Consider the following 23,070-nt stretch of genomic DNA (forward strand, 5'->3'; position numbering starts at 1 on the left):
ATTAATTAATTAGGAAAATAATAATAATAATAATAATAATAATTGAAGAGAAAAATATCATTTTCTAAAATAGAATTCTATCATAAAAATTATCAAAATGATCAAAAGTGTCCAAAATATGACAATCTAAAGTATTAAATAAAAAAACTATAGTATGCTGAAATTAATTTGTTGTTAAAATAAATAAATAATTAGTGCGCAGAGAGGCTGTAGAATAAACAATATACATATAGTAGCAAGGGCAGGGGATGGGAAAGTTAAATATAGCTGTCATGCCCATAGTTCTAGGAGCTTACCTTGGGAACATCCATTTATGGAATCTTTTCCTTTTGTTTTGTCAACAATAATATCACTTTGACACTTTCACCCCTCTCCACCCCCACCCCTCCCCTTCTTCCCCGAGACCCTAACCCACGACCTTTTCAAAATGGGAATTAATAATAGCATTTCCTTTTTATACTTTACTGCATTATTGTAATTTTTTTTACAACCTCAACTATTATAAATTTTTGTCAGATTTGTTTTTGACACATAAAGAGAGGGGAAGAGAAAAAATTGAAAAACAAACCCAAAGAACCTAAAAAGAAATTGTCTATCAACGCGCCCAAGTGCCCAACCAACGCGTACAATGCACGTGTTCATTGGGCACAATTCATGCACGCAACTCATACCAACAAAAAATCTTCTTAAATTTTCTCTTTCTTGCGATTCACACAAGAAAAAAAAATTACAATTGAACCCTTCAATTCAACAAATTAGTGCAATTTAACCTATTAGTATGTATTCCCTAACACCGTGTAAACTTTAAAAAGTTCAGGTGTGACTTTTTAAAGTTAAAAGGCCTAATTACTTTTTTTTTTTTTATCAAAAATTGAGGGGTATATTTATCCATTTTCTCAAAAATTTTTATCTTTTTAAAAATTTTGAACCACAGTCATAGGTCATATGCAAGAATTAGCCCATACCGAGCTGGGCCTCTTCATCATAGGTGAGATTCGTAAGAATTCGTGTGAGGCCCAACTTGGCCCACCATCTCAAGCCTTTTAAGTCCAGTAAACAAAATCTTAACATGAAACAGTTGAAACTTTCCATTTTCCATTGCCACAAAAACAAATTCGAGCTCGAGCAATATAATAATGGCTTCCATCGCTATCTTCCATAGAGTTCTTTGTAGTACATCGCCTTCATGTTTACACCCAAAAGGTTACCAGGGAACTCAAGCCTTATCATCTCAGTTTCTTTCTTCAAACTCTCTGCTCAAGTTGAAGAAGCAAACCGCCTTCTCAACTGTGCGATTCAGGAAGCTTAACAGCCGTAGATTTCAGGCACAACCTTCCTTCATCTACGCTGTCCAGTCCAATTTCCTTAAAGGTATCACCGCCTGCAAACTATTACTCCGTTTGAATCTGCTTTCGAGAGGTTTTGATTGAAAATTGAATGTCGAGGAGGTAGTTTGCGGTGTTTCTCTTCTTCTTTACTAGGTATTCTGTTCAATTCTGATGCTTAGAAATGGAATTTTCATGGCTCCTGAGAATATTGTGTTTTCCAGTTGAATATGAATACCTGAAAAGTCTGAGTTAGCATATGTGTTCATCAATTATAGTAGAATCATAAAGAAATTTTTTGTGGTTGCATCGATTGGAAGGAAGGAATGAATGATGTTGACATGGTACTAGTAGGAAGTCAGAATTTTAAGATTTTTCTATGGATGCTTGGAGAGAATGAAAACATGGCACTAGAAGTAGGAGAGTTAAGCTGGAAAGAGATAGACAAGAAGTTACCTGAGTGGATGTCATTAGACATGCTAGAGTGAAGCTTTCTGAGTTTTGACTGATATTGTGTTAAAGAATGGGAAAATGAGATGTATATCGAATATGAGTGTGTACTAAGAGAGCATTCATCATTGAGTACTACTTTTCCAGGACAATCAATTTTATCCTTTCATAACAGATTCAGAATTCAGATCGTGGTTTATTCTGGAATTCTAAATTTGCTGCTAAAATACTATTCCGTGTCTAATAGTGCTTCAACCAGTGTGGAGGTCGGCAAGGATGGAGTTTAATCTTTTCATAACAAATTCAAATTGTTGCTTATTCTGGAATTCTACATTTGCTGCTAAAATACTCTTCTGTGTCAAATAGTGATTCAAACGGTGTGGAGGGTTGGCAAGGATGGAATTGATGCCGGAACTAACCTGGTGCCTGTAAGTTGGGTTTTGTTGAGCCATCAATCTTGTAATTGCTGAATATATGTTCCAAACTAAGCTGTTTTGCTTATGCATTTATCTTTTTGGTTGCAAGGATTCTATCCCAAGGCCATTGGCTAGAATATCTGTCACCGTAGTTGCTGTTACCTTAGCACTCTTTCTGCTCAAATCATTCCTCTCTACTGCCTTCTTTGCATTGGTATGTTACTATGTTATCTCCTTCACTGGTACACTTTCATGTTCTTACTATGCCAAAAATCCACTTGCTCAACCGTGTTGATATATAATATATTGACCTACACCTCCATGGATATGATATATTGTACAAGAGTAATCACATTTCTTAATTTTTCAAGTGTACATCACTTCTTCATATCTGATTGGAGCTTGCTATATTGGATAACTAATTTGTACTCAATTCATGTTAAATAGGCCACAATGGGAGTGATATATTTTGCATTCATAGCCTTAAACAAGGATGAAAGCCCAAGAGTAGATGGCAAAACAACTTCAGTGGACGAGAGTTTAGAAGAGGCAAGAAGAATCATGGATAAGTACAAATAACAAATGCAACATGGCGGCCGTGCAACAGAATCTGTGGTTCTCAGCTCAAAATGTAAAGATTTCTTAGACTCTAGATCATGAAATGATGAGTATATTTCTTTGAATATTTTGGGCATGACAACAATAGAAGTATATTTTATTGAACTTAAAATCTTGAACTTGTACACAGTAGAAATTGTTCCTCTACATACACTTCTACATAGGATGAGAGATTGAAAGGAAAAGTCTTGTTGTGCTCCATAGAGAAACATTTTAGTTTACCCCAAGACAAACCCGTTGCAGCAAACTCCATCCAATGAAGTATATGTGAAGCACTAATCTTCCATGCTGATGATGCATCTTAGGCCTTCGCCTCTCAGCATGTACTCAAATGCTTTATTGATTTCAGAGAATGGAATGCGGTGAGTTATAAACTTCTCCACCTCCAGTTTCTGCAAGATCGAGGGTTGAAGGTATGTAACGCATACTTGATAATCTATAATTGTATTAAGAGTGTGTGGAATAGTTGATAAAATTTGAGCACAATTCTAGTATCATTACCTTGTTCATGTACATATCAACAACAGATGGAAGATCAGTCCTTGGTTTATAGTTACCAAAGAATGTTCCTTTAAGAGTCCTCTCATTTAGCAAGTTTATGGGCTTTGTCATGAAGACTGCTTCCTTGTTAGGAACACCAACTAGTACAGCAACACCCCATCCCTATATATTTCATGAACAGAGAATAATGAGCAGTAAAAAAAAAAATGAAACACAGAGATAATATATAAGCACAGAACACATGTTTTTTTGCCTAGATGGCTAGATGTTTGTTCATCCATACAGCCTTTCTGATTCAGTTTGGCTTTAATAACAACTTGAAAGTAGGTGGCAAGTGCTATTCCATGTTATAACAGAGGAAATTAGAGTTTAGATTAAAATGTAATTATTAAGGATTATAGCTGCAATGAATTGCTAATAGGTAAAACTTACATCATGAACACATTCAAAAGCAGACATCATGGCATTGATATTACCAGTGCACTCCACACTCCTATCAACACCACCATTTGTCATTTCTGTGATCACCTGTGGAGGTCAAGAGATGATAAATGCAAAATTAATAATGCTTAGAGAGAAACATAATACTTGTGTTCTTTGATATGCGGGAAAGTCTACAGTTGCTACCCAAAGGTGCACTTTGGGTGAAGCCCACCTTGTAATTCTAGCCGGCAAAGGATTATAAGGAGACAAATCAATCTAGGTTGTGCATAGCTGATTGGCCCAAACCAAGGCTAATAGATAGATCCCATAATGAATTAAACTTGGAACTTTGTAATTACTAAGTCAATAGTGGTTACTCGTGGTCTTTACAGAAGGTAATAACCTAGTAGGGTAAACCAGATGAAAAAGTTACCTGTTGAACTGGTATATCATAGTCCTTAGGATTCACAAACTCGGTCACTCCAAATTTCTTGGCTACAAGTAAACAACAAAAGCAAATGAATATAAGGTTATGTGTGTCAAACAGAGGCAAGAATAAGAAGTAGAGTGTCTACCTTCTTCAAACCTTTTAGGATTAAGGTCAACCCCTATAATTCTTGATGCCCCAGAAATTCGCGCCCCTTCAGCAGCCTACTCAAAGTATAAGAAATTATGAACAAGGGAAAATTTATGTCCCATTGGCTCAAGCTCTTGAACAAAATTCTTAGAAAATCAGTAAAAAAAAACAAAGTTTTAACTTACAGCAAGGCCAACAGCCCCTAGACCAAATATGGCTACAGAAGAGCCCTGTTTTGGCTTAGCCACATTCAGAGTTGCACCTAGTCCTGCAATTTTGATGTATCATATCGCATATGTTTGCAAGCAAAACCTTTTGAATGATGATAACCAATACACTATACAATGAAAAGAGTAAGGCATGTTACCTGTGGAGATGCCACAACTTAGAACACAGACTTTGTCCAGTGGTGCTAATGGATTGATCTTTGCAAGGCAGCCTGAATGCAGAACTGTATACTCACTGAAAGTCGATGTACCTAAGAAATGGTTTATGGGGTTTCCATTGATCGAAAACCTAGACTTTCCATCATTCAGCATAACCCCTCTTTCTGTGTTTATCCTCAGAAGATCACACATGTTGCTTTCTTCAGATTTGCAGTGTGCACATTCCCCACATTCCCCAGTGAACACTGGAAGCACATGATCCCCAACTTGAAGATCTTCAACCCCTTCACCAACACTCTCAACAATTCTGGTTTCCAAAACAATCAGACTCATGATTAATCCATGGAACCACTCAAACAGTTATTTGAACAATTAGGAGAGATTGATCATTGAGATCAAAATGGAACTTACGCAGCTGCTTCATGACCAAATATGCGAGGAAACAGTGGTTTTTGTCCCTGAAAACCCACAGATCTGCAAAGTTTCAGGTGCTGCTATATGTACACAATTCTTTCCTTACTATCCAAAACTCAACAGAAAACTAGACCCCAGTTTCATGCCAGACATTTCTAAACAAAACCAAATTGGGACAATCCTAGCTAGGTTTATCAGACTGTTGACTTAGTAACCACAAGGTTACAAATTCAACTCTCAACAGAAGCAGCCTATTAGCCTTCTTGATTTCAGCTGGTTGGCTATGTGCAACCTAAGCTAATTTACTTCATTATGGTTACAAGGCAGGCTAGTTGGCTATGAGTAATCTTGGCTGGTTTACCTCCTTGTGGTCATAATGACGGGTTTACCCAATGCACACCCTTTGAAGCCCGACTGTGGGGTTCTCTCGTCACTCCAAAAATCAAATTGGGGCAAATCAAATAAAAAAAATGTTACCTTGGCTTCCCAGAAATAGATATCAGTGTGACAGAGAGAGGTGTACTTGATCTTGACCCTAACCTCCATAGCCTGTGGAGGTGCAACCTCTACCTGCTGTATCACCAATGGCTTCCCTGCTTCCCATGCAACCGCCGCTGCATTCACCAAAATCCCCAAATTAACTCTCTCACCCCCATCACCAAAAACACAAGAAATGAGCAACAGTAATCAAAATCCCTAAACACAGCCCATTATTTCCCAGCCTGCAAGAAAAAAAAAAACATCCTTAAAAACACAGAGCCAGACATGAAGGGTACCTTTGCATGGAATAACAAGCCCGGCAGTACTCGCCATAGTTGAGAACCCTTGCTTCGTATGATGCTCGGATCGAACAACTGAAGTCTTCTGGCGTGGATTCCTCAGAAAAGGATGATTCTGATAGGCCCTTGTTTGTGAAAATGTCACAATGTTTTGGCGCCTAAATACAGGAATCTGCTCAGATTAGAGATAGTATCATTAGCTAATAATAAGAGTTATTTGTATTAGTTAGTGTGTATATATATATACCTTGTATACGTATCGATCAAAGACAGGACATAATATTAGTCTGTTCATTGTCTCTTTCCTTCTCTTGTCAGGTCTCTCTCAATTTGTTGTTATCTATTTAAGAACTGAAACCTATTGATATCACTAACTTAGCTCTTAGCCTACAATTTCACATTCCATTACAATGAAGGGAATATACAAAGATGGAATGGGGAGAAATAAGTGTAAGCCCACAGACAGATCGAATAAAGCAAGACCATAGTAATCCCGGACCCCTGATTTTGACAATGTGATACATCCGAACTTGATTCCATTACAGTGGTGCCCATTGGCTCTCCAATATGATATTTTTGATATTCCGATTTCGGAAATCTCGTTAGACTAGGTATGTTTGGCAAATAACTGCTAGCTTATACTACGTAGATGTTAGTGGATTTGACTAGTTGATAGAATTAGCTGGTTGTAGAAAGATGTTTGGTAAATAGCGGATTACATGTAGGTTAATTTATCATCTCAAACAGTAATAATGGTCAAACAAGTCAAAATTGACTGATAAGTTAACTATATTACCAAATATGACCTATATTCTTGATTTTAAGTTTATGAAAGTAAATCAAATCTATCTGTCTTCAAGATTCAAAATCAAATTGTGACTTCTGTGCATAAAGAATCCAACCTTAACCTTCAAGGTTGGTGGCAAGAATCAAAACTCCGAATATGATACATATAAACTTGATTCCATTACAGTGATGTCCATTGACCAATGGGAATTGCCGCATTGGCATTCGTCTTCATGTTTTGGGAAAGGAATCCATGAGCGTGACTGAGCAATTAACTTTGTTTGAACATTCAACGGCTAACCTATGGATTTGGGCTCCTAAACTATGTGTCGAACCAGAAAAACAATGGGATTCATACCTTAACATGTTTGGGCTTCTGATCTTGAGTTGTCTTTTTAGTTTCATCATCAGCAATCTGCTCCCACGGTAGAGTGTTTGTCGGGGTTATAATATATAAATGGACAAAGCTATATGCCCCTGCACATATCTCTTCCAACAAAATTACTTCTTGATGTGGCAAGTTGAATTGACATTATAATAAAATAAAATAAAACAAACTTATTAGAACATCCTCAATAGTAGAACTGTTGATGGTTCTTGTCAGGCCACATGTGCAAGGAGGAGATAGGGGAGAGAAAAAAGATGGGAAAAAAAAAACGAAAAAGAAAAAAGAAGAAAAGGCTGACAATGAACTATGCCAAAAAATGCTTCATTTGGTTTTTGATTAGGACCCACAAAGATTCTTGATTTGCAAGAGAAAAAATAAATGAAAAATCATGCTCTCTATTTGTCAAAAATCAATATATGATTTTTTTCTTTCTTACAAAAACCCCCAAATGGGAATGCTCCTAGAACTTGTCACGTCTTGGAGTAGTTTTGTTGTGAGTAGTAGATTTAGAGGATCTTAGCATCTTCCTATATAAATAAGTCAAATGTTTTTTTTCAGAACGATCACTTTTAGTCCTAGTATTATTGCGTCATAACCATTTCTGGTCCTCTATCAACAAAATAGTTTAAATGTCGTTAAATACAATGACATTTCGGTCTTCAATTATAATTTTTTTCAAAAAAATAAACGTAGAAAATAAAGCAGGTCAACTTACTTTGTATTAAAAAAGATCGAAATGTCCTTGTATTTAACGTCATTTCAATGATTTTGTTGATAGAGAACAAAAAATGGTCATGCCACAATAATACTAGGACCAAATGAAGATGTTCTAAAAAGGGGACTAACAGTGGATTGTCACATATAAATCTATGACTAAAAATGGAATTAACTCTTTGATAAAAAATACAATTTTTTTTCTTGTACGTTCCAACTAATATAATCAACTCATCAACAATTTCAACCCTTCATTCATCAATTCTTAAACACTTCAACTTTACCAACACATATAACTATTACTACTTAAACATCTATCAATTCAACATCACATGCACACTACGCCAACCTTTTATCAACACTACTAAATTAACCAATCAACACATCATTAACATTAACCAATTACTAACATACACGGTTGACATTGTAAGGCGGATTACTAACATTCATCTTTATTTTTAGTATATTGCTTGATGATTTATTTTTAGTGTACTACATGTTTACTTTTTAATGTTCATTTCTAGTAAACTGCAAGTTCAAAAAATGAACATTTATCAGTGATTCATCTTACAATGTGAATCATGATTCACGATATAATTTTACATTATCCATGAAGGAGCAAATTAAAGTAGGGAGAAATCATGGGTGTAAAAGCCAAAAGTTGTAGACTCATACTTGACAAATATAAAGTCATGTTATCTTAAATAGACATGCAATCTTCTTTGTTAATAGTAAAACTATATCAAATATACTATTAATAATACTCTTATCAATATTCTCCGGGCTTTAGCCCCATTATATAATACATGCATTATTGTTTGATTACTTATTGAGTCAATTAGATTCGGGTGTCTAACTGTCTAAGTATCAACACTAAACTTTTGGTACCCCAAATTTAGAATCCAATTGTACTACTAGATAATAATTACCAAGAAAGGAACAATCGAGCTTGATCTATCAGCCATAAAGTTTCAAGTTTAATCTAATTATTTTAAAAATATCTTTGATCTTAGTAATTAGAGTCAATTATCTATGAACAACCTAATTACCTACACAATTGATTCTTCATATAAGGACTATAAACTTTCTTATCTGCTAATCATAATTACATGAAAATTTCATGACACACAACACCATCTTTTGGCATGCAATATCGTAACTTTTGTTTAATAATTGTATCATCAACCACTATATAATAAGAAGAAAAAAAAAAATCGAACTTTGGTTTTGTGATCTGAGTTGGCGTTAATTAAAGTGGAATCTTTGAGCGGTGGTGAGTACGATGTTGTCATAATTGGATTCATTGACAGAGAAGGAACATCAAACATGCATATATGCCTACCTACTTATTCATAGAATCTATCATAGGCTGGCATGCTAAATGTTGGCAAATATTTCATCATTTCAACGACGCGCGCTCCGACCCATATACAGGCACGCTTATTTAACACTTTCCTCCCCATGCATATATTAGTGAGATACCTTCTAAGTGGAGCGCGTTTTATAATTTTAACAAGATAACGGATTAAAAAGAGATAAACTAACCTAAGTTGTATATAGTTGACAAATTTAACTCAAAATTTAAAAGGCTACTAAGCAATTCCTATATAAAATCAAACTTAAAATTTTGTTGTTATTAAACTAAGTGTACAATTAATTAGTCCGGAATTGTCATCGAAACTAAATTTTTTTATTAAGAGGACAATTGATAAACTAACTCAAATTGTGTACAAAAATTATACTAAAAAAGTGGATGAAAAATTGAAAATATTATAGGTACAAGCTAATATATGTGATGATCATGGGACAAGAATCACAAGATCCCCATTTGTAAGAGAAACATAAGGGTGTGTTTGGTTGGTGGGTTTATGCATAATGTATGAGTATCAAAGTGATTGTTAGTGTTTGGTTGATAGGTTTTAAGAATGCTATTATGGGTTTGGAATACCCTATTAATGAGAAAATCCATACCCTTATTAAATAAGGGTTTCATTTTCCTTCATTATTTCTTTCCCAACTATTAATAGTCATTCGCATTTCACCCAACTACCAAACATTCTAAATACTTTCACGAAAACCCATTACCCTTACCAAGTATTTGATACCCATTTCGATTTTGATTCCCATGAACCAAACGCACCCTAAATTTTGATTACCCTTTTTTTAAAAATATATCTAAAGCTGTCTTAATCAATCAACTACAACTACACACCCGAACAAGGACATCAATGCTCGATCAGTCTCTCTTTAATATATGACCTTTTTTTTTTTTTTTTTTTTTGAAAACTTAATATATGACCTATTCTTATACAAAATAAGATTACTTTATCGTATCTCATACGACAATTTCTATCATGGACCATGATCCACATAGCATTATAGATTTTAGATCGAAACGATAAGGTACATAATTCATACTCGTAAAGTATGAAATTTAATAACACAAGACACATATACATGCTATATATTTACTTATTTTTTAAATATAATTTAAGTAAATAATTTGTGTTTATAGGCACATAATTTATACTCTTAAAGTACAAAATATCATAACACAAGACACAAACACACACAACATAATACACATACACATACACCATGGTCCTGAATACATCTGAGGCTAATCCATGCCACTCTCAAAAAGCCCAACTTCACTCCTCCAGCCCATATGGCTATATAATAAGCTTGGGCTAAACTCAAGAACGCATCGCACAATCATCTGACATTCTGTGGGGCACAATTTCACATCTTACGTTCTATTCTCTCTTTTTAATTGATGATGGTAAAGGCTTTAGATTTTTTCACCCACGACATCATGGGCCCACCTCTGATACCATGAAGCCCAAAAGTTGTGCATAAGTGGCACGTGTGGGGGCCACGTATCTTAGTCCACAGTGGACACTTTCTACGACTTTCCTTGAAGAATGTAGCACTGTGGAGACCCAAGAAGCGGTGTCGTTTTTGCAGATTAACGTCTCCTTTCTCAAACAAACCAAATCCTAGGAAAAGTAAAAACATTCTCAATTCCAACGACGAGCATGCTGCTTTCAAAAAAAAAAAAAAGAAAAAAAAAAAAGAAAACAACAACAACGACGAGCATGCTGAATTATTAATAGTATTCATAATCATCCCATCTTCAACGTTTTGACATGGAAAAGTATAAACATATCTCCCTAATCTTTTTTAAAGCTTGAAAAGATAACCGAATAATGAATAACAATTTTAATATTAAAATATTACGAATTTAGTTCTTGTTAATACATTTTCAGTTGAATTTGTCACACAAAATTTTCATAGTGTGATTTTTTGGTGATTTACAAATATTATTATATAAGTGCAATTCATGATTTATGTACAGTTTAAAAACTAGTATGCAATAGCGAGATTTACTTAGTACATACTTAAGTTAGTTGATCGGTCTTAGTAACCACGTCACAAAGTTTTAAATTCGACTCTTATTATGAATAATATATTAACCTCTTTTATTTGAACTCATCAATTATAAGTAACTTAAATTACTTTACATCTTTATATTGTATAAGTTATGATTATAAAGCATAATTTACTTAATATATATTTCTAAGTAAAAAAGAATTTTAAAAAACGAGTGTATGTACAAACTTATAGAGACAAGATAATCATTGTTAACCCAATTTTGGTCGTTTGGTCATTGATTTGCAGCGGTACGTGGATAATTGCTTGAGAAAATGGAAGAAACTTTTTACTGCTTGTTAGTGTAAAATTTGTTTTATATTTATTTATTTTTACGATTAAAATGATAAAAATTATTTTCTATTTTTTAAACACTTATTATTTTTTATAAAGTAATTCTTGTTCTATATATCGATGTTCATTGGAATTCAGTCATATGATCACTCATTTGAAATAATAATACAGGTGTGATTATAGTTTATATCTCCTGTGTGATTTATAGAGTATTACCTGGGAACAAAATTTGTCGCTCATTTATAATTTATAAGCTATTATTTAGTGCACATCCTCAAACACATTGTAAAATATTTTTTTCACTTAAAATTTTAAATTAGTGATATTTAATAGGTTACACATTTTGGAATATACTGTATACATGAAAATCGTGATTGAATACACCCCCTAATACTTTCCTCCCAAACTTCACTGACAAATTGAGCTGTCGATGGGTTAAAGTCCTTAAGTAGATGATTTGGCGCATCAAATGTTACCCAAAAGAAAAAGTTGAAAATAAAAATGATTGGTAAAATGTAAAAGGAAAATTAGTGAATATATATTTAGTATATAGTGTTGGAATAAGAGCGCAATATCGTGGTCGTATGAGCCGAGGAATGCTTTATCGAATCCGAGTGCAGTCTTATAGTCAACATTCCACTGTAGTGTCAGCTTTCCCAAAAAGAAAAACCTCTCAGGGGAGAGAGAGAACTCATTTCCACTTTTCTTTTCCCATTCTGTTTTGCTTCATTCATTCATGGAGCACCCTCTGAAGCTCCTCCTCGCCTTCTGCATTGTCTTCTTCGCGGGCTCAGCCATAGGGTCCATTTCCTTAGCTTCGGATGTGGAGATTCTTCTGCAGAAAATCAAGCCATCGCTGCAGGGGAAGGGGGAGAATTTGCTGCTATCTTCATGGAACGTTTCGGTTCCTCTTTGCCAATGGAGAGGCCTAAAATGGGTCTTCATTAATGCCACTTCTTTGCTCTGCGATGACTTGTCGTCTCCACAGTGGACCAGTCTCTCTCTCTACAAAGATTCTTCTCTCCATCTCGCCTCTATTCAGCTCCCCTCAGCTAATCTCTCCGGTTCTCTCCCGAGGGAGATTGGAGAGCTCATTGCGCTCCAAAGCCTCTATCTTGGCGTCAACTCTCTCTCGGGAACCGTCCCTTTAGAGCTCGGCTACGCTTCATCTCTCTCGGATATTGAACTCAGTGGAAATTCTCTCTCTGGGTCTCTCCCACCCTCCATTTGGAACCTCTGTGAAAACCTAGTTTCTCTCCGGCTTCATGGTAACTCTCTCTCTGGTTCTCTCCCTGACCCTGCATTGCCTAATGTTTCTTGCAAGAATCTGAAGTTTCTTGATTTGGGTCACAATATGTTGTCTGGGAATTTCCCCGAGTTTATAACTAGGTTTCATGGGCTAAAGGAGATTGACCTAGGAAACAACAACCTTGTTGGGTCAATTCCCGGGAGTATAACTGGATTAACCCTGGAAAAATTGAATCTTTCACACAATAATTTCAGTGGGGTTTTGCCAGATTTTGGGGAATCAAAGTTTGGTGGGGAAGTCTTTGAGGGAAACAACCCTGAGCTATGTGGCCCTCCTTTGAGACCCTGTAATGGAAGCTCATCAGGAATGAGCCCTGGGGCCATTGCTGGGATTGTGATTGGGCTGATGACTGGGGCAGTGGTGTTGGTGTCATTGTTAATTGGGTATTTCCAAGGGAAGAAGAGGAGGAGAAGCTTGGAAGAAGAAGAAGAATTCGAAGACGAAGACGAATTTGGAGATGAGGAGAATGGGAGTAGCCATGGAAATGGAGGAGAGGGGAAGCTGATTTTGTTTCAGGGTGGGGAGCATTTGACACTGGAGGATGTTTTGAATGCAACTGGGCAGGTGATGGAGAAGACTAGTTATGGGACCGTGTACAAGGCGAAGCTGGCCGAAGGGGGAACCATTGCGTTGAGGCTGCTGAGAGAAGGGAGTTGTAAGGATAGGAGCTCATCTTTGCCCGTGATTAGGCAATTGGGAAAAGTTCGACACGAGAATCTGATCCCATTGAGAGCTTTCTATCAGGGGAAGAGAGGGGAGAAGCTCCTCATTTATGACTTCCTTCCTAACAGAACCCTCTATGATATCTTGCACGGTAAATGCCTAATCAAAGCTTCTGATATAATGTTTTAGCGGTTTTACTAATGAATTTACATGCAAAAGGGGGGAAAATTGGAAAACGGCTCTTTAATCTGTCATTTCTGTTTGTGTAGAATACTAGAATAGGCATCTGATAACATAAACCACATTTTCACAGTTTAAGATGTCAATGTGTCCTTTGGTAGTTTGGTTATAGTTTTTCTTGTTTGATGCAGAATCTTGGGTGGGGAAGCCCGTATTGAACTGGGCAAGGCGGCACAAAATTGCTCTAGGCGTAGCGAGAGGACTTGCACATCTTCACAGTTTGGAGACACCGATTACCCATGGGAATGTAAGGTCGAAAAATGTTCTGGTGGATGACTTTTTTGTGGCGAGGGTCACAGAATTCGGGCTTGACAAGATAATGATCCCAGCCATAGCCGATGAAATAGTGTCACTTGCAAAAGCTGATGGTTGCAAGGCACCGGAACTTCAAAAAATGAAGAAATGCAACTCAAGAACCGATGTCTATGCTTTTGGGATCCTACTACTAGAGATTTTGTTGGGCAAGAAGCCCGGGAAAACTGGAAGAAACGGGGAGTTTATTGATCTCCCTTCGTTAGTAAAAGTGGCAGTTTTGGAGGAAACGACAATGGAGGTCTTTGACATGGAGCTGTTGAAGGGAATTAGGAACCCGATGGAAGAAGGCTTGGTGCAGGCATTGAAGCTCGCAATGGGTTGCTGTGCCCCGGTGGCTACGGTTAGACCAAGTATGGAAGAAGTTGTCCGGCAATTAGAGGAGAATAGACCACGGAACAGGTCTGCTTTGTACAGCCCTGCTGAGACTAGGAGTGAAAGCGGTACCCCCTACTGACATTATCTTTTTCAATTACATTACGAATATCATTACATCTTAATCCCATGTGAACTTGAGCTAATAGGTTATAGTAGTGTTCTTTCTTTACTCTTACAACTTTTCCCTTCCTTTTGTTTTGTTATATATATATTTTGCCAAATTAAGCATCATTAGTAAATCCATAGCCTATAAGCTTTGAAATGCCTGCCAGCTTCATGATGCATTATCACTTTGCCATTGCATATTTAACATTATTGAGGTCAAAAAAAGCTCTACAGGCATAATAGAGTAACCAAAGAGGATAGTGACAATAATGACAGAAAAGGGTAAAATGCTTTAAAAGAAGAAGTGGAGTGCTCGGTTTGTGGGCTCAAAAAGATCTTTTCTGGATTGGTTCATGGAATAACAATCATTACTGCTTTGAAGAAGCAAAGTTGATGTATCTCAACTTTAATCACCGAGAATTTCCTCTTTCATTCTTGATCTGCAGACTTGGTGAATTTTCTTCTGTCTAAAGTTCATGTAGAGTGTTTAGAAGGATTGTATAAAGGCTGTGAAGGAAATGGCGATATCTTTTAGGTAGGTCGAGTGTCAGCCCTTTTGGCTTCAGTTTCATTGCAATCTTAATTCTTAAGTTTAGTGCAGAACAGCTAGATTTGTGGAAACAAAAAGAAGTAAATGGAAAGTATAAATTATTAGTACTCATTATATCAATAGTAATACATAATTACATTGAACTTTGACCAAAATGGGGAGAGAGATGTAGAAGATAGATCCTGTCCCTAGCAACCAAAAAGCAAAAGGTAAAATGTGTTTATGTGTAGGCCTATTTTGACACTGGGGAGGGTGAAAAATTATTTCAGCGAGTAGAATCATTGATGTAGGGTACAAGACAGGGTAATGAACGGTACAAGACAGGGTAATGAACAACAACACTTGGTACGCCTGTCTTCAGGTATGTCAAATGTTTGTAGTTGAAGCAGGCGAAGTTTGAGTAATGAGTACGTAGACTGGTTGAAAAATGGACAAGGCTACAAGGCAACGAGGGCCTAAGAATAAGGGAATAGGAGTAGGATAAATTAGGGATGGAAGAGGCTAGCTTACAGACAAAGAATTCGAGGTTGGGTTAATTTTGGTCCAAGATTTGATGATGTTCTTTCTGTGTATTGACAATTAACATTGTCTACCCTTACGGCAGGGTAGAGCACCCGAACTAGATGTAATAATACCCACTAGGGAAGAGGACTTGGCTGCCATGCTAGACGCCCTTGCATACTTAGCTGAGGCTCCAGCTCCAGATGGAGTAAAATAAGCTCCGTTGAGCATAAGGTCGCCTTCCGATCTCCAATTCCAGTTCTTCCATACCCCGTGAGATGAATCCACCCTCTTAGTCACCTGCCACACCAATAGACCAAAATTTAATCCAATAATTTCGATTCATATGCAAAAAGTGCAGGAATCCTTTTTGGAAAGAAGGAATATACCTCTTTAGCAAAAGGGTTGGCAGGGGCTAGAAATCTGTTGCCTTGGCTGTTGATTGTGGGAGAAGCACTGCCGCCAATGGCATACATCTCCCAATGGGTATAGTCATTGTTTACCACATGAAAGTATCCATACCTACACCTGCATAGCAATTAATGCTTGCATCTCACTTTCATTTAGTAAAACCAAGAAACTAGAAATTGTTCAGACTACAAAAATGGGACCTGTACCTTGGCATTCTCTGAACCAAACCCTCTCCAAAATGGTTGTACGCTATTGTGACCTGCATAGCCTTGTCTCTTTCATAACCATCACTGTGCCCCAGTAGCATGACCTGCGTAGTAAATCTGTTCTATTAGACTATACCTGTCAGGTTTACTATTTATTGGCTTAACTAACTTTTCCTTATTTACTTTAGTATATCAATACTAAACTTAACATTATGAAAAATTGAATTATAAATAACTTCAGTTAACCAAATTAGAGACAAAATGGGGGAGTAGTATATATCACCTCATTGTGGTGGGTGAAGTAATTGTTGGAGATGGTGATGGCTGTTGATCCCATGATTGCATCAATGAGCCCATCAGAACACTTGGACAAAGAGTTGTGATCAACCCAAATATGGCTAGACCCAAAAATAGAAATCCCATCACCATCAGCCATCGTCCTCCAACCATAATGAGTAGTCGAGCTGCGAACCATGGCATTGCCGGTAGGCTTGCAGTCATGAATATGAAGGCCATGAATGATAATATTCGTGATGAACTGAACCGTAATACAAGCTCCATTAGCTATATGAACATTGACTCCGCGGGCATCAATAGTCTTGAAGCTGTTCATAATCAGCTCCTGTTTGAGCGTGATCACCATGTCTCTTTCGAACACGATCCATAGTGGCTCCTCTTGAATCACGGCATAACGTAATGTCCCGGGCTTAGGATTTACCGCGTCGTCGTCACTGGGGTCAGTGACAACATAGTACTTGCCATCTCGGCCGCCAATGGCGTTCCGCCCGAAGCCAATAGCACAGTCAGCTAACCGCTTGCGGTTTCGTGCCCAGTTAGTGTCGCAACGCCAGCAGTCATCTATAGGGTTCCCCGTCGCACACGAGAAGTAGCCCAATTTTCTCCTCTCCGTGGCATTACGAACGATCCTGTATACACAACAAATTTACTATTAATAGCTTGCCACCATTTTTTTTATGGGCAACTTAATTGTGTGAATCATTGATTTTTGAGGAAACTAAAAAAGGGTAAAAAAATGTATGTATGGGTATTAAAAAAAGAAAACCGTACGGTCGTACTATGAGATCATTAGACATACATTGCTGTACTAAATAAATGCAGATCTAAGAGGTAGCCGACAGAGTGTCGGTTAGGAAGACGAATTAATAAGAGGTTCACGGCCTCGTGTTATCGTGTTTATGTCAGCTGGCCAGCTGCGGAGGCCTGGACATGCTGGAATGAGCCAAATTAAAGCTCTAATCTTTTTGGCCTAATGCCTCCTCTTTCCAGCCTGGGATCAGTATTCACGACACAAAACGGCGAAATACCTTTGCGGCACTGCCGCCTGAAATTAGATGTTCTTTTTTTAAAAAAAACATCATTTTCTTACAACAATACAAATACATATACAATAGAGGTGTCTACAATCCAGCAATGAGATTAATCACTGTGACCAGCCTACGGTGAAAATCCTGGGTTACACACAAAAAATATACACATTTTTTTAATTCAACATGGTCACTGTAAAATTAATATGATTCAACCTAAATCGCGTCAGAGTTTGACTCATCATTTTCACTCATGAACTAATGTATTATAGTTATATTAAAGGTTATAAGCCTATTGAGATTATGAAATGAATGAGAGAATAACCTGTCAACCATAGATGCAATTGCCTCTGGATCATCTACCGCATCCTCGTGTTGTGATTTATAACTATTATTCAATCTAAAAAAAAAGAGAGAGAGAATGAAATAATTTATCATTTGTCAAAGTACAGTAGTAAGTAGAGCTGGAATATTTTTGACAAGAAAAGTTTCACTCAATTTTTCCAGAAATAAATATAAATTAATTGGACTAAAACATATTGTGGAAGTAGAAGATAAAGTATATATTTTGGGGGAAATGATACAGCTAGAGTTAAGGAGATATTTTTGGCTTGCAGGTATAGTGAGGAAGACTGGAAGACAATGCCGCCGCAAGACTAAAATTAACACTATCAACTTCGAATATATACCAGTGTCTCTTGCCGGATCTACTACTATAATTTGCTAAGAAAATGGAAATTCAAAGCTAATCCTGAAGTAATCAAAATGCATGCAAGTAACTAACCTATCCGCCATTGATGATTTTTCCAAGCTCCAAAGCTCTGTCTCTTCAGCTCTGGAAATAAACAAAACAGCTATGAGCAAACCGCAAGCATATTATATTAATCAACCAAAAACAGGAACCGAAGCTCCGTGAAACGATCTCGACTCCATAAACAACTCGATCAATTTTTACGTCAAATCAAAGTCTAGAATCGAAATCGAAACCGAAATCAAATACCTCTGCTGGCTCATTGCGGAAGCATTGAGAAACAGAAAGGCCAGAGCTGCTAGCAAGGACCAATGAAAGACCAACCGCCAATAACTCGATGATGCCGCCGCCATTGGAGACCGAACTCGATCAAACCTGCTGTTTCAATTCAAGGAACAATGAATTGAATTCGCTCTTCCTATATATGCGTATATCACAATATGATCCAATAATACGTTGCTGTTTCTCTTGTAGTGCGTATGAATGAATGATGAAGTGATGAACTAGATAGAGAAGTGGTTTTTATAGGGCAGAAAGAGACAGAGCGCTAATTAACTACATTTCCACGAGCCATGCTTGCTTGCCTAACTTACCATCACTCTCTCATTAAACACTTGGCGACCCTGGTTAATTCTAACTAAACCATGTGGTTAATATTCATCCAATTAGCCTTTTATACTTCACTCAATTCAAACTTTACCGGTCAGTAATAACATTAGTACTTTTTCCTATTATCTACTTATTATCTAATTTAATAAATAAAACTGTTACAAAATTTTTACCCCAAATAGAATGGGAATGACTTATAGAGGGTACTTTGTCTCCCATACCAGTACAAACCCAAAATATAAAGTTTTTTTTTTACTTGTACCAAGTACAACTGTACAAGCAACACTAGAATTGATAAATATCATAGAGTTTCTCATAAATTTTATATACTAACTATAAAGTAAATATTACAACAAAAAATTGAATTATAAATAATTTGAGTCAAATATTTTAAATAGAATCTAACACATAAAATGTACCAACGGAATATATTTCTTTTAAGTAGATGTTTTGACCGCTAATTAAAGCTCAAAGTATAGAAAATGCACCGTACTATTTAATATAGACATTTTTCTTGTGATAGAGAGGTAGAATTGCCTAACCCCTCCATATACACCCCAGTTGACAAGATTGTGGAGAGATAAATCATGATAAGTTAACTTGTCAATAAATGTTAGACTTTTGTTCATTGTGTACAAGAAATTCTTCATTTTGAAATGTTGCTCCCATATTTTTCTGAGAATTATATGATGAACATTAGTTTTTTGGTATAATCAGGGATTAAAAGTGAGATAGATAATGAGAGTATATGTAATTTCATTGATGAAGTGTTGAGGGAGTGCATGTGGGATCTGAAGTCCATTGGACATGAATAGACGCCTAGAGGGTAGGCGTGTCAGAGTGTGAGTGGCAGTCAAAGTAATTGAAGGATTGGAGACGTGCAGTGCATGCATATTTGCCGTACTCACCGCCGGATTGTGCCGCTATAGAGTTACCTTAACCTCGTCAATTATCCGATTTCATCTCCATACCCAAAAATTACAGTTATAATAAATGCAGCAAGTAGCCAGTGATTTTTTTTTTTTGAGGAAAGCCTGTGATTCTTTTTTTTTTTTTTGAAAACAAAGCCTGTGATTCTTTGTAATAGGGAATATAGACATTTAATAACCTTGTGTGTACGTTAATTTTTTTTATTAATTTAAAATTAAAAAATTGTAATATTAAACTTTCTTTAATGCATGTTGTTTTATTCACAGACGTTCAAATCATATCCAAAATTATATTACATTGTTGTACAATGAGAATGTAAACAAAGACAAACTCAAAATGTATTCAATAATGTCAACTAGCTTTACTTATTGTTGTTGTTGTTAATGTAAGTGGAATAGTTTGGCATGTTAAAGTGCAGCAGGACCAGACAATTGAGTGGGTTGCATACAATGCAATGTTCTGCACCAAACTGTTAGTTTAGGTACGATGAGTCGATGACTAACTAATTAAGGAGGATTTTGATTTGGTTTATGCTCTCTTCTCGTGAAAAACCTAACACATTTTCTTAGTCTACGTACATTCTCGTTGGACAAGTCAAAGTGCAAGTATACCAATAGGAATCAGTCAGTGATGATCGAATTGAAGTTGTAGAATTGTCATGTGTTTTGCCGCTAGGTTTCCTTCGATCCAGATGGTTAGGCAATCAACACTTGGTGAAACAAAAGTGAGTCCACTTTTACTATTTTCTACTCTCTGTGGTTCCACTTTCGCATTACATTAAAAAATTACATCTTTTATTAATATATCTTAATTTATCTCCACAATCATTGTTTTGTATCAATATATAAATTACAATAAAATATTAAAAATAACAAAAATGAAATATTATGTATATAATTATTTTTAATTAAAAAAATTATCCGTATTATGTATATAATTGAATAGAAATTATATTACATAAAAATTTGAAATAAAATAACTCGTATTACATAACTATTCAAATCGTAAAATTAAAACTTAATTAAAATCCGGAAAGTACAAATTTGAATACATTAAAATGATTAAAATCTAATAATTTAATAATTTATTTACATAATACAAAATAAACAAATATAATTATTTAAAACTTAAAAGAAAAACTGCTCCATAAATTAAAAAATAAATAAAAAACAAAACAAGATAAATAAATAAAAACTAAAAAACAGATTTTAAAAAAAGTACAAAAAGGCTGCCGCAGCAGCAAACTTGCATCTCAGGTCAGCACTAAAAATAAAATATAAATACTATTTATAATTTCATGTCAGCTTGTAATTGGGAAAATTTCAGGGATAAAAGCAGCCTAAGTTTGAGAAAACTAGGAATTAGTTGAATGAAGGGACAGGATTGTGAAATGATGAAGTTATCACATCTGAGTTGTGAATATCACCAAATAATATTCACGTCTGTCAATCTGTCATGTTTTTCAAGCTTAAATCATTAGTTTAGTATTTAGTTGAAATTGACCGTTGAGATGGCACATATGACCACCTAAGAATTCAAGAAAGTTAGATTGGTTAGGTCAGATATAAGCTAAACACTTTTCTTCTCCCAAACACTTACCTCACGCTTTGAGATTGACTCCTAAAATGCAATTTTAACTATCAATAACTAAGTCGCTCCAGTATTCAACGCCATATCATTTTCAATTATAATGTCAGCATCCTCATCACTACACTAACTGAATTTTTGTTTTTCAACTATGTATTTGTAACGCCTTCAAATTGACTTGGTTTGTTTATTGACTCAAACCAAACCCAAACACATATGTTTAACCAAGTTTAAACTCAAATAAATACTAGTTGAACTTGACCACCACAACTCAAAAATGATTTCTCATTCAATAATAATCAAGAAAAAAAAAAACAAAAAAAAGGCCAATACAACGGTGGGGAAAGCCAAGCTATTTATAAACATAGGAGATGATGGTCTAGAAGCTAATAATTTGGCCCCATAAGTAATTATACTAAAAAAGAATTTGATACTTGTAACCAAAAGAAAAAATAAATAATGATAATAACAATAGTAACACAAATATCAACAGACAACTGGATCATTATATTCAAGATCTAGGAGCAACCAAAGCATCTTCTTATAGAAAAGAAATTTGATGGTGGAGGCACCTGGTCGGGTTCAGATTTCTTGCGTGGAAGCTGTTTCAGGAAGGCTTTCACTGCTCCCGTCACGCCATCTTCATTCTCCATGGCCTTTGCAAGTTCAACTGCTCTCTCCTTCACCTGTCCATAACCTCACTACTTTATATCCAAGCAAAAATATTATGTTTTCAATGAAGGTAAACAAACTGTAGTTTCGGGAGAATAAAGCTATGCTCAATAGGAATGGATTTTTCTCATCTTCAGGAGATAAAATTGAGGGAAAAAAGTCTAAAGATTATGCCAACGGCGGGCAATACTCAATAAGAAAACAGAATACCTTGGGATCTAGCATGAAGTTGATTGCATCAATCAGTTTGGGTAGTGAAAATTCGTCGACTGGTATTGGTGATGGACCTACCCCTCTATCGTGCACTCTATCCCCCCAAAATGGCTGGTCACCGAAGAAAGGGACAATAGTTGTCGGGCACTGCAGAACCACCATTAAACAAGTATTAAGAAGTACTAGATGAATATTGGAAATAGAACATCAACTCTAAAGAATACCGCAGCTTTAAGACCAGCAGCCGTTGTTCCAGCACCCCCATGATGCACCTGAAAACAAGGTGAAGCATGTGTAGTGTGTTCAAATTTCTAATTTGACAATTTTGAACCCTTCCAATTAAATATTCAAAAATAGGAAGTAGCCAAGGTGCCCTGCACCATGCAGGGTATGTGAAAATCTCTTCTTAACTGCCAGTCAGCCACCTAAGTTCTTTCTTCTACGAGTATAATTTTGTCACTAGATCACTCACACAATATCTTGACCATAATATTTAATATTCTAATTTTTCATCTCCCTCCACAGTGATGTCATCACTTATTAGAACTTCGTAGGTATTATGGTCTGCATGCTATCAAAGAGAGATTTAGGACCTCACCTTCAATTTATTTCTATTTCTCGAGCTTCTATTCATCACTTAAGAGGTAAATGAGGTTAAATAAAAACAAAAAAAAGAAAAGAAAAGAAAAGAAAAAGAGAGAGAGAGAAACAGAAAGGGAAAGGAGATAGAAAAAACATGCCCTCAAGTTTTACTGCAACATTGTTGTTGTTGTTGTTGGTTTTTTTTTTTTTTTTTTTTTTTTTA

At 36.0% G+C, this 23,070-nt stretch overlaps 5 protein-coding genes across 6 annotated transcripts in view; 2 read left to right on the top strand and 3 right to left on the bottom strand.

Moving 5' to 3' along the window:
• The first annotated feature begins 1,090 nt into the window (after positions 1-1,090).
• On the top strand, positions 1,091-3,303 carry LOC116016489. Its single transcript, XM_031256774.1, has 4 exons — positions 1,091-1,371; positions 2,142-2,203; positions 2,301-2,405; positions 2,639-3,303. The coding sequence occupies exons 1-4, from the start codon at positions 1,137-1,139 to the stop codon at positions 2,768-2,770; spliced, it is 534 nt and encodes a 177-aa protein (XP_031112634.1). The 5' UTR covers positions 1,091-1,136; the 3' UTR covers positions 2,771-3,303.
• Positions 2,848-6,280, bottom strand: LOC116016488 (alcohol dehydrogenase 1-like). The gene is made up of 11 exons (XM_031256773.1): positions 6,137-6,280; positions 5,887-6,061; positions 5,588-5,724; positions 5,108-5,154; positions 4,678-5,003; positions 4,496-4,578; positions 4,309-4,384; positions 4,167-4,228; positions 3,743-3,838; positions 3,311-3,472; positions 2,848-3,201 (listed from the first exon to the last, which is right to left on the bottom strand). The coding sequence occupies exons 1-11, from the start codon at positions 6,182-6,184 to the stop codon at positions 3,085-3,087; spliced, it is 1,329 nt and encodes a 442-aa protein (XP_031112633.1). The 5' UTR covers positions 6,185-6,280; the 3' UTR covers positions 2,848-3,084.
• Positions 6,281-12,107: 5,827 nt separating this feature from the next.
• On the top strand, positions 12,108-14,636 carry LOC116015224 (putative kinase-like protein TMKL1). Its single transcript, XM_031255250.1, has 2 exons — positions 12,108-13,626; positions 13,847-14,636. The coding sequence occupies exons 1-2, from the start codon at positions 12,240-12,242 to the stop codon at positions 14,482-14,484; spliced, it is 2,025 nt and encodes a 674-aa protein (XP_031111110.1). The 5' UTR covers positions 12,108-12,239; the 3' UTR covers positions 14,485-14,636.
• A 505-nt stretch (positions 14,637-15,141) lies between these two features.
• Positions 15,142-18,756, bottom strand: LOC116014894 (probable pectate lyase 8). The gene is made up of 7 exons (XM_031254853.1): positions 18,504-18,756; positions 18,288-18,338; positions 17,829-17,903; positions 16,462-17,104; positions 16,179-16,282; positions 15,951-16,089; positions 15,142-15,861 (listed from the first exon to the last, which is right to left on the bottom strand). Exons 1-7 carry the CDS (start codon positions 18,605-18,607, stop codon positions 15,640-15,642), a joined length of 1,338 nt encoding a protein of 445 aa, XP_031110713.1. The 5' UTR covers positions 18,608-18,756; the 3' UTR covers positions 15,142-15,639.
• A 2,891-nt stretch (positions 18,757-21,647) lies between these two features.
• The window catches only part of LOC116016820 (sterol 3-beta-glucosyltransferase UGT80A2), an 8,709-nt gene continuing 7,286 nt past the window's right edge, over positions 21,648-23,070 (bottom strand). For both annotated transcript variants that reach the window (XM_031257244.1, XM_031257243.1), the window contains exons 12-14: positions 22,490-22,537; positions 22,263-22,412; positions 21,648-22,066 (exon numbers count right to left, since the gene is read on the bottom strand). In XM_031257244.1, the coding sequence (XP_031113104.1) occupies positions 21,899-22,066; positions 22,263-22,412; positions 22,490-22,537 (366 nt within the window). In that variant the 3' untranslated portion in view covers positions 21,648-21,898. The remainder of the gene's footprint in view (positions 22,067-22,262; positions 22,413-22,489; positions 22,538-23,070) is intronic.

This window comes from Ipomoea triloba, chromosome 4 (assembly GCF_003576645.1).
Source record: "Ipomoea triloba cultivar NCNSP0323 chromosome 4, ASM357664v1".
Lineage (NCBI taxonomy): Eukaryota > Viridiplantae > Streptophyta > Magnoliopsida > Solanales > Convolvulaceae > Ipomoea > Ipomoea triloba.

Coding starts and splice junctions, on each gene's coding strand:
- LOC116014894 (XM_031254853.1), bottom strand. CDS start 18,607: ATGGCGGCGGCATCATCGAGTTATTGGCGGTTGGTCTTTCATTGGTCC. Junction 16,283..16,461: donor ACTTCACCCACCACAATGAG/GTGATATATACT, acceptor TTTACTACGCAG/GTCATGCTACTGGGGCACAG. Junction 16,090..16,178: donor TTGGTTCAGAGAATGCCAAG/GTACAGGTCCCA, acceptor ATTGCTATGCAG/GTGTAGGTATGGATACTTTC.
- LOC116016488 (XM_031256773.1), bottom strand. CDS start 6,184: ATGAACAGACTAATATTATGTCCTGTCTTTGATCGATACGTATACAAG. Junction 4,579..4,677: donor AAGTTGTGGCATCTCCACAG/GTAACATGCCTT, acceptor TCAAAATTGCAG/GACTAGGTGCAACTCTGAAT. Junction 4,385..4,495: donor TAGGGGCTGTTGGCCTTGCT/GTAAGTTAAAAC, acceptor TACTTTGAGTAG/GCTGCTGAAGGGGCGCGAAT.
- LOC116016489 (XM_031256774.1), top strand. CDS start 1,137: ATGGCTTCCATCGCTATCTTCCATAGAGTTCTTTGTAGTACATCGCCT. Junction 2,204..2,300: donor CCGGAACTAACCTGGTGCCT/GTAAGTTGGGTT, acceptor TTTGGTTGCAAG/GATTCTATCCCAAGGCCATT. Junction 2,406..2,638: donor CTACTGCCTTCTTTGCATTG/GTATGTTACTAT, acceptor CATGTTAAATAG/GCCACAATGGGAGTGATATA.
- LOC116015224 (XM_031255250.1), top strand. CDS start 12,240: ATGGAGCACCCTCTGAAGCTCCTCCTCGCCTTCTGCATTGTCTTCTTC. Junction 13,627..13,846: donor CCTCTATGATATCTTGCACG/GTAAATGCCTAA, acceptor TGTTTGATGCAG/AATCTTGGGTGGGGAAGCCC.